Below are 15,760 nucleotides of genomic sequence, written 5' to 3'. Positions count from 1 at the left end.
TTGGCCATTATTTGGCCAATATTAGACCTTGCCTTTGCTCTAATTTCCCTGGTTACTGGGTGAAAAGGCATCTTTTAAAGTACTGGCTGCTTTATATTTAGCAGGGAGGTGGCAACTAACCTGATTCCACCCAACATAACATCCCACCCAGTGCCTTTTGTTGAGTGTTCCTGGCATTTCTTCTAAGATAGCAAGCCCTTTTGGGACATGGAACCACTTTTTCAGTTTTTTTGCTAGGTAAGCTACTTTGAGTAATTTTTTGGATTGATAATATGTATATACCACTTCATCATCATTAAACCTGTTTTAAATATCTATTATATTCAAACCTGTATTGAAATCTGTTTTAAATATGTACCTATTATGCCATTAAGGTTGTTCACACAACCAAAATCCCTGGTGGCCAGGGAGGGCTGGGGAGAAGGCAGGAGTATACTTAGCTTCCCTCATACAATCTTCTTGCTCCTGTAGCTGTGCTACACTGCTGCACACATGATTGCTGCTGTAGTGAGTGGTGCAGCATTTTGGAGGCTGCGGTATCGCTGCCCATCTTCCAGAAATCCCACAATGCATCACACAAGAAGCACAGTGCATTGGGGGATTCCCCCTCAAGCCAGGCGCTCTAGGCACCTAGCTGCCAGCTCTGTGTCTGCCTGGGCTGTGTGCAGCCCGAGCAATCACACTACCATATACATGGGTCCTGTACACTTGCGCCCTTTTACCCAGGTAAACGGTTGGAGGCGAAATCCAGGCTACCTGGGAGGGAAGTTCCGGGATCAGCCTCAATCCTGGTGCTTCACATCAGCAGCCCTGCTCAGGGATGGCTGCCCAAGCCTGGCTAGAGTTGCTTGTGTGAACAGCCTTACTCTCTCAGAAAAAATATAACTGCTCCACTGATGAAGGTCTGGCATATCACAAATATGATCAGTATCATATGATTTTGGCAATATGTAATCATGGGTGGTGAGGGGCTTGGGCAGTACTCCTTGACATGTTATCTCTATTTTCATTTGTGAAATGTTGGAGGGTATGGGCTTGGCTCATCTGCTTTGATAATCCAGAATAATGGGCTCTGCATGCTCTGGACTGGCCCCAGCTGTGCCACGTCACCAGGCACATAACTGCCACAGCGGTGACCTCGGAGGCCATGGGAATCCCATAATACACTGTGAGATTAGCACAGTGCATTGTGGGATTCCCCCATAAGAACGGCACTCTAGGTGCTTGTCTCTGTGTCAGTGCAGGTTGCAAGCAGCCTGCACTGACACATTATACCACAGCCTGGATTAATGGTGCACTTGCTCCATTAACCCAGGCTAGGAGGCAGGCTTTGTTATTGGGTTTGGCACTGTGGCATGGCTGGGATCTGTGCAGAACCCAGTGGTTCTCATGGCCAGCCAAGTCCAAGCTTGGCTGCCTAAACCTTGGCTTGGCTGCTTGTGAGAACAGCCTCAAGGTTTTATGCAGGGGTGTAGCTAGCAGAGAGGGGGCCCGTGTTCATCTCTCTCTCTGGCAGCCCCCCAAAGTGAGGGAGATAATGAAGAAAATAGGGAGGTGTGGAGCTGGAGGGCCCTCAGGAGCTGGGGGCCCGTGTTCTTTGAACCCTTTTGTTCAATTATAGCTACACCCCTGGTTTTATGAAAGAAACTAGACACCACCAAACAATAAAGTGAACTTGAGTTTGCACACTAAAATCTTTTCATGTTTATTTTATTTTCCCTCTGGGCTAGAAGTGCAATGCATTTCTAGTATATGCAGATAAGCTTCCAACCCTTGCTTAAGAGCAGCGCTTGTTGGTTTCAGCGCTATGACGTTTAATAATAACAACTGCACCAAAGACTCAAGCTAGGTGAACCAGCCTACAAACGTTGATTTCCACAAGGGCAAATAAATAACCCATCTTTTTTATTTAGGTGTCATTTCAGAGATTTTCATGAGGAAAGATCAAAATGTATGTGCACTAGCAGAGTTGGCAGATCTTCCCAATAAAGTTGTTTAATGTTATTGTGCTAGAAATCACCTGCCCACTGCAATTTATCTAAATTTTGTCAGTACAGTACAACTGATTTTATTATTGTGGCACTTTATACCATCTTTGCACATGTATAACATTATTATCTTGACATTCTTGTTCTTTGCTAACTTAAAAACTTTTGGGAAAGTGTCCACCTCTGCATTCTATCAGTGGTAGCTTATGAAACCAGAATTCGAAGGAACACAGATGCTCCACTCATACATGTCAGGTGGTGGGGGATAGCATACTTCTCAGCCAGGTTTAAAGGCCTGCTCAAGATAAAGCTCCAAACAACATCCCCAGTATGCTGTTTGTACCACACAGCAACTATTACTATTTATATCATATAGCAACTATAGCAATGTTATCAACACAGGTCAGCTACACACACACACACACAATTTAAGTAAACATATTTGTGACTTTGGCATGCACTCCCAGCACACAGGTCCTTTTACTGATTTATAGCAAGAGTTACTCTATGTGTAGAACCAACTGCCTTGCCAAAAGTAGAGGTAGTCTTAAGAAATAATAACAGAGGAAATTACTGTCCCTCCCCATCCTCCATAAATGACACTCTGCTGCTCATCATGTACACTGTACTCATCATGTTCTATGATCATCCAAATCATTCAATCCCCTCTTTTTTGTTCAGTCCCCTCATTCTCCTCCATTCATTATTCTGGTTGGGAACTCATGACAGAGCTGGAAGCTGAAAGGCATCCAACTCAACTGAGTTGTTTTCATTCTCTTTCTTGGAGCAGGTGCAACAGCAAGAGGGGTTTAGCTGGAGGTAGTATTCCCTTTGCTCCATTTGGAGTCTGCCACTTTATGGTATTGAACTGTATCACCTTCCTCTTCCTATATTAAATGAGATTATTCTGGAATTGGTCACATTGGTCAGGAATTTAATGCAATGCCTCTCAATGGCAAATTGACCTGGTGCTTTTTCACAACCCAATACTGTCAGTTATATCTGTTTTCATGCATCTATAAATTCATCTAAATTCACTGCCAATTTCACTGCAAAACATTGTTACCTGGTTACTAAATGGTGCCTAATTATTTACAGGATGCACTTGCATTTCTTCCAAAACAATTTAGTTCTGTGCTGAAATACAATGGTACTAGAGAAAAGCTCCTATAGAATAAAGGTGGTAAGCTCTGTTCACCACTAAGTATGAGTGAGAAGCTTCCTGGATGATATAATAAAACTGTACTGCAGAGGACTCAGAATGAAAGCACATTTCACAATAACCTTTTCCCTTTCTTCCATCTTTTAGCTTAAAAAGAGAAAAATAGCATATAACAAGTAACACATGGGATACTACTCTCAATATCTAAAGGGGGGGGGAACCCTACAATTTGCTACCAAACCAAAGATAAAATTATTGTACCATCTTCTCTCATTTTGCTCACATTACCTTCTTTGCTTGTATAGCAGAAAGAAAGAAAGAAAGAAAGAAAGAAAGAAAGAAAGAAAGAAAGAAAGAAAGAAAGAAAGAAAGAAAGAAAGAAATGCATCATGAAGAAAAATAATCCCACAATTGGATTTTATTTCAGAGCAGCATAAGGAAAGGTCTGTAGGAAGGTCCTGTATACAGCAAGGAGAGGGAGCAAGGTCCAACGGCTGATATCCTAACTCACAAAGCATTGGTGTAATGGAAGAAATATCAGTGCTTCTGAAACTCAGCTCAGCAGTGGGGGCAAATTTCAACTACCACCCCCTCCCCAGGGAATTCCAGACTAGCACCAGTGCAGTATTAGTCCAGAATTCTTTAGAAGCAATGATGCTTCACAGGTGTTTTTCTAGTTGCACCAATGCTTGTTAATAATTAATTAATTAATTAAAAACTTTATTTGTTAACCTCCACATAATAAATTGTTCTCCTGGTGGCTTACAACAACACAACAGTAAATAATGTCCAATTTAAAAAAACTGCAACAGAAAATACAAAATACAATACAAAACATTTTAAAATCTTTTTGAAAAATCAATCTCGTTAATCATGATGTCAGCCACTGAGAGGCCCTTGTATCCCATCCGCGATGTACCTCAGACTAGTACAGCCTTGTGCTAGCTAGTAGTTTTAGCAAGGAATCACCTTTTGCTTTTGGAAGCAATTAGGAGAAGCTGTCTGATGCTGCCATGTTTTCCTCATACAAGATGCCATAGCAGCTATTGTGGCAGAAATCTCTGACTGTGTTGCAATAGCAACAGCAGTGATTTTCTAACTTTCTGAGTTGAGGGAACCATTTACGGAGTGTTTGCTGAGGAACCTCTGCATTTCTGCCATGGAATCTCTGCATAATATGGAGATTTGTCCAGTTCTGCTGGACAAATAGTATTTAGAACCTATTTACACTCATGTGTTTAAAGTTTGTTTACAATGAACTCACTGTTGGCTCCAAGATTTTGGAAGACCTCAGGCAAGGAAGTCTCAGAAAGTCTCCTTAACCCAAAAGAAGTGGGGTGAAGAAGCTAAACATTCATTCACAGTGCCTCTAGCCTCTTCAGGTGCCCCACACAAAGTATGAGTAGTGGTGCTTGTGGGCTCTTTGCAAGGTATCAAACTTTCCACAGAGGAACTGTCAGCATTTATAGCATATAATTTAAGTTAGGATTTCAATAAGTAATTAATCAATGTATTTCCTGAAATCTGTTATTTGAGGGAAAGAATAACTAAGGGGTATGCTCATAGCTAAGCATAAGTAGAAACTAAACAGTATTATCAAAATATATTAATGGAAGAGCCATTTCCTTAATGTAGCATTCCTGAAAAATGCTACATGAATCATTATTTGATTACATTCATTCATACATTCATTCATTCATTCATTCATTGATATTCTGCATTATGATTCCATGTACGAAGAATACTAAGGAGTTCTTAATCCCTTTCTTTTTAATATTTCCTCCAATATTAGCTAGAAAGAATTAGAGGAAAATTTGCCACTAAAAACTTATAGAATCAGATAAAACTGAAATCAAACCAATTTTGTTTTTTGTTTCTTAATCAAAAACAATTGTAAGCCCATCTTACATCTAAATCATACATTTCAGATAAGTTGAAAAGCAAAAGTATAAGTTCCCTTCTGCTTCTTTGTAACATAGAAACTGGCCCTTGGTGTTATATCATTTGCAAGTTGCTGACCAAAAGCTTCATAGCCTGTTTTTATACTTATCTATTTGCAGTAAAAGTGTGGGTGTGGGTGTGTTCATTTAAAATATTCCTTAATTTCAATGAAATATTATTTCTTCCAATAATCAAGTTAGTGAAAACTTAAATATCATATAAGCATTTAGATTCAGATTAAGCAATTTACAAAGAAACTATCACAATCACTCACATACAATGATTTATACTGCAAATTTCCCAAAACATAAGAGTTAAAAAACAAATATGGATGCCAAATCTTCAGACAAACCAAATGCCAAACTCCTAGCAGGAGTGCCAAATAACAGAGAACTGTGGTGTATTCCAATAGCCAGAAAGCAGCATACTCTTAGCTGAAATCAATTTTTTTTAAATAGCCATTAGACTTTCAGAGCAGAAAATGGCAGCAAAGGCTCCACTTGCCTTTAACTAAATATTTGTCTTTATCCCAGACATGGAATTGCCATTATATCTGACTTACTCAATACATTTAAAAACATCTATACAAAGAGCAATTATCTGCAGGCTAACAGCCACCTGATGGTACAGTAGGGAAATGTCTTAACTACCAAGCCAGAGGTTGCCGGTTCGAATCCCCGCTGGAATGTTTCCCAGACTATGGGAAACACCTATATTGGGCAGTAGTGATATAGGAAGATGATGAAAGGCATCATCTCATACTGAATGGGAGGAGGCAATGGTAAACGCCTCCTGTATTCTACCAAAGACTAACACAGGGCTCTGTGGTCTCCAGGAGTAGACACCACCAGGAGTAGACACCAATGGCACACTTTACTTTAACAACTGTTTATGTTTAGGATGGAAGCATTAATGTGAAATACACCATGATTTTTCTTTCAAAAATCTAACATTTGGAATAAAGTTCACCCCCTCCCCTAGAAATGCATTTCCCCTTGTCTGCCCTCCTCAATATTGTTTGTTTTGGTTCCACCGCTGAAACTTTGGGATTTACCAATACTATGAAAATTTTGTCCTTTATATCATTTACTCATAAATTCATATCAGAAATAGCCAATAGGCATAAAGAAGTGATTAGGGCCTTTCTGGACCATCATTAGGTTTCAAGATAAATGCAGAGTTTTTATTTGTGCAGGGTGTCCAGTAATTTTTTGAGGCTCAAACGCAACATTTGCTTTGGAGATTTTTAATGGAAAGGCAGGTGGATGATGATGATGATGATGATGATGTAATAAAATAATAGTATATTGCTGAAAGAAGACAATTCCTTTCACAATCTACCTTGCAACTAAGCATTGCAATTTTTTTATACTTCCTTGCCTGGAGTTAATGCTCCTTTTTGGAGTTAGTGCTTCTATTCTGCTAGAAAGTACTATGCAATTTCATGAACACTATGGGCCACCTACTGGATAGTGTCTGTGACTTAAGTAGCAACAAGTTCTCATAACCACTTGAATATTTTGTTACTTTTCAGTAGTTCTTCAGGGGTTGAGCTTTACCTTGCTGTATCACTTAAGCAAGGGGGTGTTTTTGTAATCCTTAAATAACAACCACATAAACAAAGCAGAAACCAGCAACAAGAGTATTTCTTCCCAGCAACAATGCACTGCCAATATAGTGTTTTGATTCATTTGATTGCTCTTCAATCCCACACTCCAGAGTAAGAGAAGATAGCTATATTTTTCCTAATGAAACAATGCTTTTTCAAATGCTGTCCAAGCTGACAGATAGGATATCCTACCCCATTCCTTTACATGGGAACAAGACAGTACGCAACCAAGGGACGAAACAGCAATAACACCCATTTAATGCAAGAAGGTGGCATTTGCCATCTAGGAAGGCCTGGGTGAAAGACAAACATTTAAGTAGCTTGGATGAGTCACCTCCAACTTTTTTCTTCCTGAGCTCCAGCAAAAGTAATCCATGACAGAAGTGCTGTGTATTGACCGTGACAAATGCAAGTTATAAAGGAAGATATGCTGTCTGTTTCCACTGATGTTACTGGAAATTGTTCTACTTATTTTAGTGGTAGCTTAATAGTTAGAGCCTTGACTCCAATAGGATAAAAAGGAGCCACATCATACCCTTGGAATGACTACCCTAATTCACTATTTGTATAGAATGCCATATTAGCCTTATACACAGTATTAATCCAATTCCAAATTACCTAATCAAAATAATGCAGACTATGAATAAACTGACAAATATTATTTTTTCCCACCTCCCATGTTCACACAGTCAGGACTAGAAAGATAATTCAAATTATTACACGTTGTCATCCAATTTATTGGAACTAGGTTCAACATTCTAGACATCAACTGTACTGGATTGCGGAACAGTTCGTGATTCTTAGTCACTATCATCAATGTTCTAAGCACTGGAATTCAGATAACATAATGGGCTTTTTGTTTTTGAACATCAGCTTTACCTCCTAATCCAGGTCTCAGACGATTATCATAGCCATCCAGAAGTCTGTCTAGAATTCTTGTAAAAATTGTGATGTTTTTTGTAGCTTCATCTTCATTGGGGTCAGCCAGTGCTGATCTAAACAGACATTTAAAAAAATATGATAAGCATATTCTATTACATTCCATATATAGCTAATACTATTGCCTAGCTTTGAAGATATGATGCTTATAAATTATTTAAATATGCCACTTTCCCCCTCATTGAGTAATCAATTATGATCTTCAGCATTTCATTTCTGGGACCCACACTTTAACATTCTACCCTGCAAGGCATGACTCAGTTTTCATGTTTACCATTCTCCTTCTTTTACTCTTTCCCCTTCTCTTTCCTTCACTTCCTGTTTCTTTTCTCCCCAGTTAAGTCTAACCAGACTTTTCCATTGACTGCTGATGGACAACTCCCCAGAAACAGTCACTTTAGATCCCCCAACTGTGCTTTTTTTCTTGCTTTGCAGCCCCAGATTCTTCTCTGACAATCAGAAGAAAATTAAGTGTTTAAGACAGAATACTGGATTCAGTGGACTGATCCACAAAAAAAGAACTAAATCTTTTAAAAATTTAAAAAGAAAGAAAATGGTATCCACTTGTGGATGCAATGCTTGCAATCCAGGAGCTGAAAGCCAATGATGTAAACAGTGGCAATATCTAGTTTTACATTCATTCATTCTATTTCTATACCGCCCTTCCAAAAATGGCTCAGGGCAGTTTACATGGAGAATAACAAACAAATAAGGTGGAACCCTGTCCTCGAACGGCTCACAATCTAAAAAGAAACATAAGATAGACACCAGCAACAGTCACTGGAGGTACTGTGCTGGGGGTGGACAGGGCCAGTTACTCTCCCCCTGCTAAATAAAAGAGAATCACCACGTTGAATTTCAGGCCCAGTTAATAATGGAATCACTGCCAGCAAGCATTTCCTCCCATCCCCATGCAAGCAAACTTACTGTTGCAAAGGAGGTGAACTAACAGCAAAGATTGCTGGCTGGTGAAGTTCTTATAGATCTCATTCTTAAGGCCTGGATGCATCTGTTGGCTTGGGTGACTGAAAACATTCCTATGATTTTCCAGTGGCAAAAAATATTCCTGAGTATGCACTCTTAAGGATTAGATCTACAGGACCTTTACATAGCCAGTCAGGTATCTCCCTTCATAAGGGTAACTTTATTTGTGAAGGGGGAATGGAAGGAAGGGCTAGCAAAGAGCTCAATTAGTGTGCTAAATTCCATATGCTCTGTAAAGAACAAACCTGAGTTTTCTCCAAGAACACTTGGGAAATGTGAGCTAATGGTAAGCCTGGGCAAGCTTGCCCATCATAGGAAACTCAGGGCAGCTTGCTCATTACCAGTTTTATGAATTATAGTTTAACTTGTTGAAATGACCTGACATTCAAATAATAACCATCTTGAAATAAATGGGGCTGCTATTTAAATATCCATATTCACACAGCAAGTGACAAATACATGCTGAGAAACAAAACAGAATTTCAGCTATATTGGAGCATATAGTATATTTTGCTGATAAAGAGGTCTGAATAACTGGGAGTTTTTTGTGGGACAGGCTGTGACAAAACACTGGAATTCTGCAACATATTGTAAAAATAAGGGGTTATTCATTTCCCATGAAAATGCAATTAGCATGCAAAATACTCCAACTACTGCTTTGTAAATGAACTTTCGTATGAGAAAGTGTATCAAGATGTGAATTTTCCATTGCTTTCATCCTAGACCACCACCTTCATCTTCTATAAAGACATTCTGTGTTTTCACTCAGTGACCATATGACTCATAAGACACGGAGGGGAGCTGTCATGATCAAGCTGGTTTGTAATGTTTGTAAATACTGAGTTCATACAATGAGATGGAAAAGAATTAGGCTGTGAAAGGTTGTGGCCACTCTTAAATATTCAGGAGTTTAAAACATTTTAATTTGAGATGATGATGATGATTGACGACATCTTTTAGTGCAAAATATTATTTCAATAGATTTTCCAGAATAAGTCACATTATATAAAGACTGGGGGGGGGGGGGGAGGCAAAATTGCTATGAAGGAATGATTTCTCAGTCATCTGAAATGTACTTTTGAAGATGCCATGGAGGATAAAGTAGTTTGACCTCTCCCTCTCCTTTTATTGAAAGTATCAATACAGTATATCTAGTGGCAGTATTTTTCTGCTGTCCAGCTAAGATCGGTGCTGAAAAGCTGATACACATCATCAGGGAAATCCAAATCAAGGCCTTGTAAATATTTCTTCAGGAATTAATTCTCCTTCCCATATTTTCCCCATCTTATTTTGCATGTATAACCAAATTTGCCCACCTACCAATTCATATGACAATTCTGATATCAGATTAACCCCTTCTCATACAAGTTTAATGTATTGGGATAAAGTGTATGCCACATCCATAGCCTTTCCCCAACAAGCTGCAGAAGCTATTTCTGAAATGTTTGATCTGTACTTTGGCACTCTGAATGAACAATTAATGCAATCCTTCTGCTAGATTAATTACTGTAATATGACCATAGTTTGAACTAAAGCAAAAGTCATAATCAAGAAAGATTTTGATTATTTTTATGTAAACCAAGAATTTGAGAAATTAACAAAACCAAAATGTTATTTTTGTTCAGCTATTCAACAGTATGGGCATGTAAATGTAAATTATTGCAGTCTGTGGTTTTTCAAGACATTTCTCCCATAATCTATAACCACTTGATTTATAAACTACACCTCAGTATTTCACAGTGACCTATCATTTAGGCATTCGATACAATGTTTCAACACTTGCATTATATATAAAAGCAGATACATTTTTAAAAAGACTTGTCCTTTAAGCCAAGATTTTGGCTAATCACATCATCTTGAGCCTAGTCCTGAAAAATGTACTAGTAGAAATAATTTGTAGTTGCACATCTTGTCAGCAATGAGAATTACTCACATTAGTAAGAGTATACTGTGTATATATTAGTAAGAGTATACTGTGGCCTATACCACAGGCCCACTGTGGTTAAACTAGTACTGCAGCATCTTTGGGGGTTAAAAAAAACACAACCAAAATTTTAAGGAAAATATTGAGTTCTGTTCACTGAGATCAGTAGCCAGTTCATTGACCAAAAATTAGTTGTATTGCTTTTTACTATTATTTTGGGGGTACATATGATTTTGAGGAAAATAAAATATAGAAATGTATTAGCCAGGACCCTGCTGCAGTCCACACTATGAGTCTCCTAGCAAAATGAAGTTAGAAATTACCATTAAATGAATGCATAGAGAGGCCAGGTAACAGCAATCTGAAATATGTATTTTTTTAAAGTTGCCTTTTATGAAGCTGTCATTTTAGAAATATAGTTCTTCAAACAACATCAAAAGTTGATTAATAAATTAGGTTTTTCTATTATTTTATGGGATTGTGGCATTGTATACTATCTCCACCTAGAGGTTTAAAGATTAAATGTCTCGATGTTCCGTTATGGTGACCAAAAATACCCCATCCCAACACATATTCATATGCAAAATACCCTACTATCTTCAGTGTTTGGCTTGTAACTGGTCTGTAGAAGAACCTATTCCTTATTCTCTGTGTGGACAGAGTAGTGACATCATAACTCCAGAAAACATGTCACAGCTTTAAAGGTTACACATAATACAACAAATGAGCTTATTTCTTTCTTCTCTTTCAGAGGTAAACATGAGCCTGGCAACTGATTTTTAGAACAACTTGTAAGTTATTAACATTTCACAAACCTGAGGACTTCCTCTTTTACTTTACTTGCTCTGAGTACTAACAGATCTTCCATTTAAAGAAGAAATTTTTGTCCATATACCAATGCATATAAACTCATTTTAGGAACTAACCACCAGCAAACAAGATATCTGTTGTTGTTGTCAAGAAGCAGCACCTTCTCTCACCTTGCAGACAAACAAACCAAGAAAACGAGAAGAACCAACTGCATCATGTAGGACATCAGTTTCCTCTTCATAGCTGCTTCCTTGAAAAACCTAATGATGCAAGAGGGGGGAGAAAACCCACTCAGCTCAAGTCCACCGAGCAATGCCTTCAATGTAACACACACACCAAAAAATTGTCACTTCAATCGAGACTTTAAATCCTTGGGTTTCTGAAACACTCCCCCCCCCCACTCAACTAATAACTTATTAGATCTCCGTCATCCTCCCAGATCTTGCGTTGTTCTACATGCAGTGCATAATCAAAAGTGACATATGAGCAGATGCATCAAATGTTGCTTTCTCCCCCTCTTGTGTAAAATAAAGAGATCCAAGACTTTTCTTCCTTTAAAAAACAAACAAGCCATCAGTTATTCCTTGATTGGTTTCACTACATCTCCCAAAAATGCAATTTTGGAAGCGGGGAGGAAACATTTGCAAAGAGGTTCAGTGACACGGCTGTGAACCGAAGCGGTTCAGCTCCTTCCAAATGCTGAGCATGTTTGACAGCTGTTTAAAAATAATAACTGCCACTGTCAAAGAAACAGATATAGACTGAGATACACTGTTATATGATAATGACGGCAACAACAACAAAGCAGTCACGGTGCAGTGCAAAGTTGCAGAATTATTATTATTGTTTTTTTCAAGGGGGCTTCACTCAAAGCAGGGTGCTTATCTTAGCTGAGGGTGGAAGGAGCGGTGCAAAGCATAGCGGCCCCACGCACACCTCTTTCCATTCCTGTGCATACCCACCCCCCTCAAAACCACTCACACTTGACTCTTTCCAAGGAAGGGGGAGGGAGAGAAGGGGGGGGAGAGAGAGAGGATAACTGGGGAGCCTACCTTGGGAGCACCAGGAGGCGCTCAAAGGAGCAGCCCCCCGCAAAAGAATTTTTTTTGGTGAGGCTGAGGAGACAGTCCTCCTTTGCGAGGCTCTGGAGTGGGGGAAGCTCAAGAATGGGAAAACTTGAAGGGAGACGACTGCAGAAGCAGCGGCAGCAGTAGCAGCCCTGTAAAGAGGAGCTGGTCCAGAGTGGTTATGTATGTGTGTGTGTGTGTGAGAGAGAGAGAGAGTGTGTGTGTGTATGTGCGCGCGCGCAAGCAGAACAGTAGCGTGAGGCGGGGGTAGGAGAGCGGCAGTCAGTCGGGATATGTGTATGTCTATGTGTGTGAGACGGTATGTGTGTGAGAGAAGGAGCAAGCGAGCACGCGCGCGCACAGGCTGCAGCTGGCACGCGCCCCAGGGGCTCCAGGAAGAAGGAGAGGGGAGAGGGGGGCGGAGCCGCGGAGAGAGGCAGAAAGACCAGCCCATTTCTTGTCCCCGCTACCCTGCCGGTGGCGCGTGCTGCTGCAGCTCCTGCTCCACAGGGCAGAAGGAGCCCAGAGGCGCGCGGGGGGCGGGTGGTGGCGGCAATGTCAGCTCTGCCGGGTCCTAGCGCAGAGCGGTGTGGCTCTCCCTGCTGCCTCGCCTAGCAACCGAGCAGCAACTGAGTCGCAGCTTAGCGGACTCTCTCATTTCGTGGTATGAGAGCGAGATGCTGTGCTGGCGACGAGCGTGGTTGAGCACTGTGTCTGGCCCTTCTTGTATTGCAGCGCTCAGTTTCACAAAGACTCAAGCCTATATCGACATGTCTGAAGCTGTCTCCATCCTCCTCCCTGGAAATGGAGGGTAGGGAAGCCGGTTTCCCCGCCGCCTCTGTAATCCCATTCCGCACCAATTAGCACATGGCAGAGTGCGGAAACTGCCGGTTAACCTCCACCTGGAAAGCAGGGGCTGGTGGCAACGAGCTTCTGGCTGCTGCCCACTGCAGCTGCTTTCCCTCAGGCTGCTGCTCTGCCGCTGCCGCCCCGCCCCCGCCCCCGCCCCCCATGCCTCTCTCTCTCTGGCTGATCCATCCAGACAGGTTGCTGCAATCCCAGCCACCCGCTCACATACCAGCGAAACGTGTTCCAAGAAGTTTGCATTGGCACGAGATGGGGAGGGGGCAGGAGGGAGGTGCTGCTGGAAGGTTACTTTCCTGCTGCACCAGCACCCTAGAGCAGCAGCAGCTTGAAATGCTAAAGAATAAATGGGCTGGAGGAGGAGGCTGCTGGGGCTGTTGCTTAATTTAGCCTTTCACTTGTCAGATCCATGTGCGCGGAAGAGGCTCTTTCAGCCTCGCTGCCACCCTGTTCGCCTGCCTTGCCTCTCTTTGATCTCGCTCCTTTGTATTCTCTGTTTTATTCCAGGTGATGAAATAAAAGCAAGGGGGAAACTGGGTCCTGCTAGTAGCAGTCCGCTAAATGTGTGTGTGTGGTGCAAAAAGACAGAAATATGTATTCATAAGATACGTTTGCTTTGAAAAGTGGGGGAGGGCTCATGTCTGAAAATAGAACGCGCATCTTGCTTTTCCCTTACCCCCTATTGTTTTATTTTATTGTGTCTTTTAATTGTCTCAAAGTGTTGTCACAAGATAACTGAAAAGCCAGCATACAGTTATTAAAACAAGAATAATATAAGCTAGGAGGAACAAACTGCTAGATGTTCAGACATGGATAATTTTACCCAATTAGATATGACATTATTCCATTTTTATTTCTTTTCCCTGTTGATTCTATTGTATTTTATTTGTTCTTTCTAAGCCGCCTTGTAAGAATTGTGTTTTTAAAGACAGGACATAAATGTGTAAAGGAATAATATTGGTAAATAATCAATTGAATGATGTGGTGATATGGAACACTCTGATAAGAATGCAATGCCCTTCTTTTAAAAAAAAACCGAGTATAATATTTGTTTTATAATCTACAGAAGTGCTATTAGATGCTCTTCAATCTAACATCTAATAAAACATGTGTTGGGTACACAATAATAGTGGCTGACATCCAGTGTTTTCTCTAATTATTTTCATCTGTGTCTGGAATGAGTTTGGTTCTGTGCAGCAGTAGCAAGGCAGTGTGCACATGTGCATTCCGTGTGGGACCTTCTTGATTAAACCTGAGCAAGATCTAAAATTAACTGAGCAGACATCAAAAAACATGTGAGCACATGCATGTGCCTTAGAGGGAACACTGCCGACATCCTAACTACAGAAGTGCTGGTGCAGCAAGAGGATCAGAATAACTTCACTTTCAGTTTAATTGCATTAGTGCACCAAGGAAAGGGCAGTGGTTGACAACTACCCTTCTTCTCCAAGATGCCCTCTTTGTCAAGCAAAAATATCTCCCTGAGGGCTGCACAAACTGCACGGACATATTCTTGGATGACATAGAGCAGGGATTCTCAACGTTGGGTCCCCGAATGTTATTGGACTTCAACTCCCATAATCCCCAGACCCAATGGCCTTTGGTTGGGGATTATGGGAGTTGATGTCCAATAACATCTGGGGACCCAACGTTGAGAATCTCTGACATAGAGGGCTTCCTGGGGAAGAGAAAGTTGTCTGAAATCTCCCCTTCCCCAGTGCACCAGTGCAGTGCTGTTATTCTGATCCTCTCACTGCACTAGCACTTCTGAAGTCAGGATATCAGCCTAATAATAAACAAACAAACAAACAAACAAACAAACACACACACAATTATTAATTAACTCTTCAATTACTATTTTCTGATTCAAACTACAGTCCTCTAACACATTTTACTCAGGTGTAGGTGAATTTGGATTCTTCAGGGGTTACTTGTAATTAAAAACTCTTTAGCTTTGGTATGTGTGTTTTATGCTAATGCCTGAAACCTCAATGTCAATATGGGGGTATTGGAATGTTTCATGCTGAAGGAGAACAACGGTATTGTTGGTATATCAGAAACATGGTGGAACAGTGAAGATCAATGGGATTAAGTTATCCTTGAAAGAGAGGGAAGGGTGAATTGTGGATTATGTTACTTCATATATCAGAGGGCAGGGAGAATCCAATAAGCTATAACAATTAAGGAACAGACACCTTAACAAAATTACTGTGACACATTGGTCATGTAACTAGATGTTCAGATTATGGCAAAGAGACAAAAAAGTTTAGATGACAAAATGCCATGGCCATGCCATTTAATAGTTACACATTGAGTTGACTAGAGGGGAAGGGAGGTGACCCTCAACTAAATCCTTGCTGGTGCCCAAGATCTTGGAAATAGCAACCAGAGTAATATCAGATTCAACAAATATGTAAGTGGGAAATTGCCCAGAATTCCAATGCTGTCACATTTAATTTCAAAAGAGGAAAG

The 15,760-nt window shown here is 40.6% G+C and overlaps 1 protein-coding gene across 4 annotated transcripts in view; it reads right to left on the bottom strand.

Annotated features, from left to right (window-relative positions):
• GABRA2 (gamma-aminobutyric acid type A receptor subunit alpha2) overlaps nt 1-12,917 on the bottom strand; it is a 184,578-nt gene extending 171,661 nt beyond the window's left edge. Inside the window, exons 1-3 of one of the 4 annotated variants that reach the window (XM_053255481.1) lie at nt 12,410-12,917; nt 11,528-11,617; nt 7,580-7,695 (exon numbers count right to left, since the gene is read on the bottom strand). In XM_053255481.1, the coding sequence (XP_053111456.1) occupies nt 7,580-7,695; nt 11,528-11,598 (187 nt within the window). In that variant the 5' untranslated portion in view covers nt 11,599-11,617; nt 12,410-12,917. Of the gene's footprint in view, nt 1-7,579; nt 7,696-11,527; nt 12,300-12,409 lie in introns of those variants that run through there. The other 3 variants (XM_053255478.1, XM_053255479.1, XM_053255480.1) reach the window with 3 other exon arrangements.
• Nucleotides 12,918-15,760: the final 2,843 nt, after the last annotated feature.

This window comes from Hemicordylus capensis, chromosome 5, assembly GCF_027244095.1.
Source record: "Hemicordylus capensis ecotype Gifberg chromosome 5, rHemCap1.1.pri, whole genome shotgun sequence".
NCBI classification, from domain to species: Eukaryota; Metazoa; Chordata; class Lepidosauria; order Squamata; family Cordylidae; genus Hemicordylus; species Hemicordylus capensis.
This window is presented reverse-complemented; position numbering and strand designations above follow the sequence as displayed.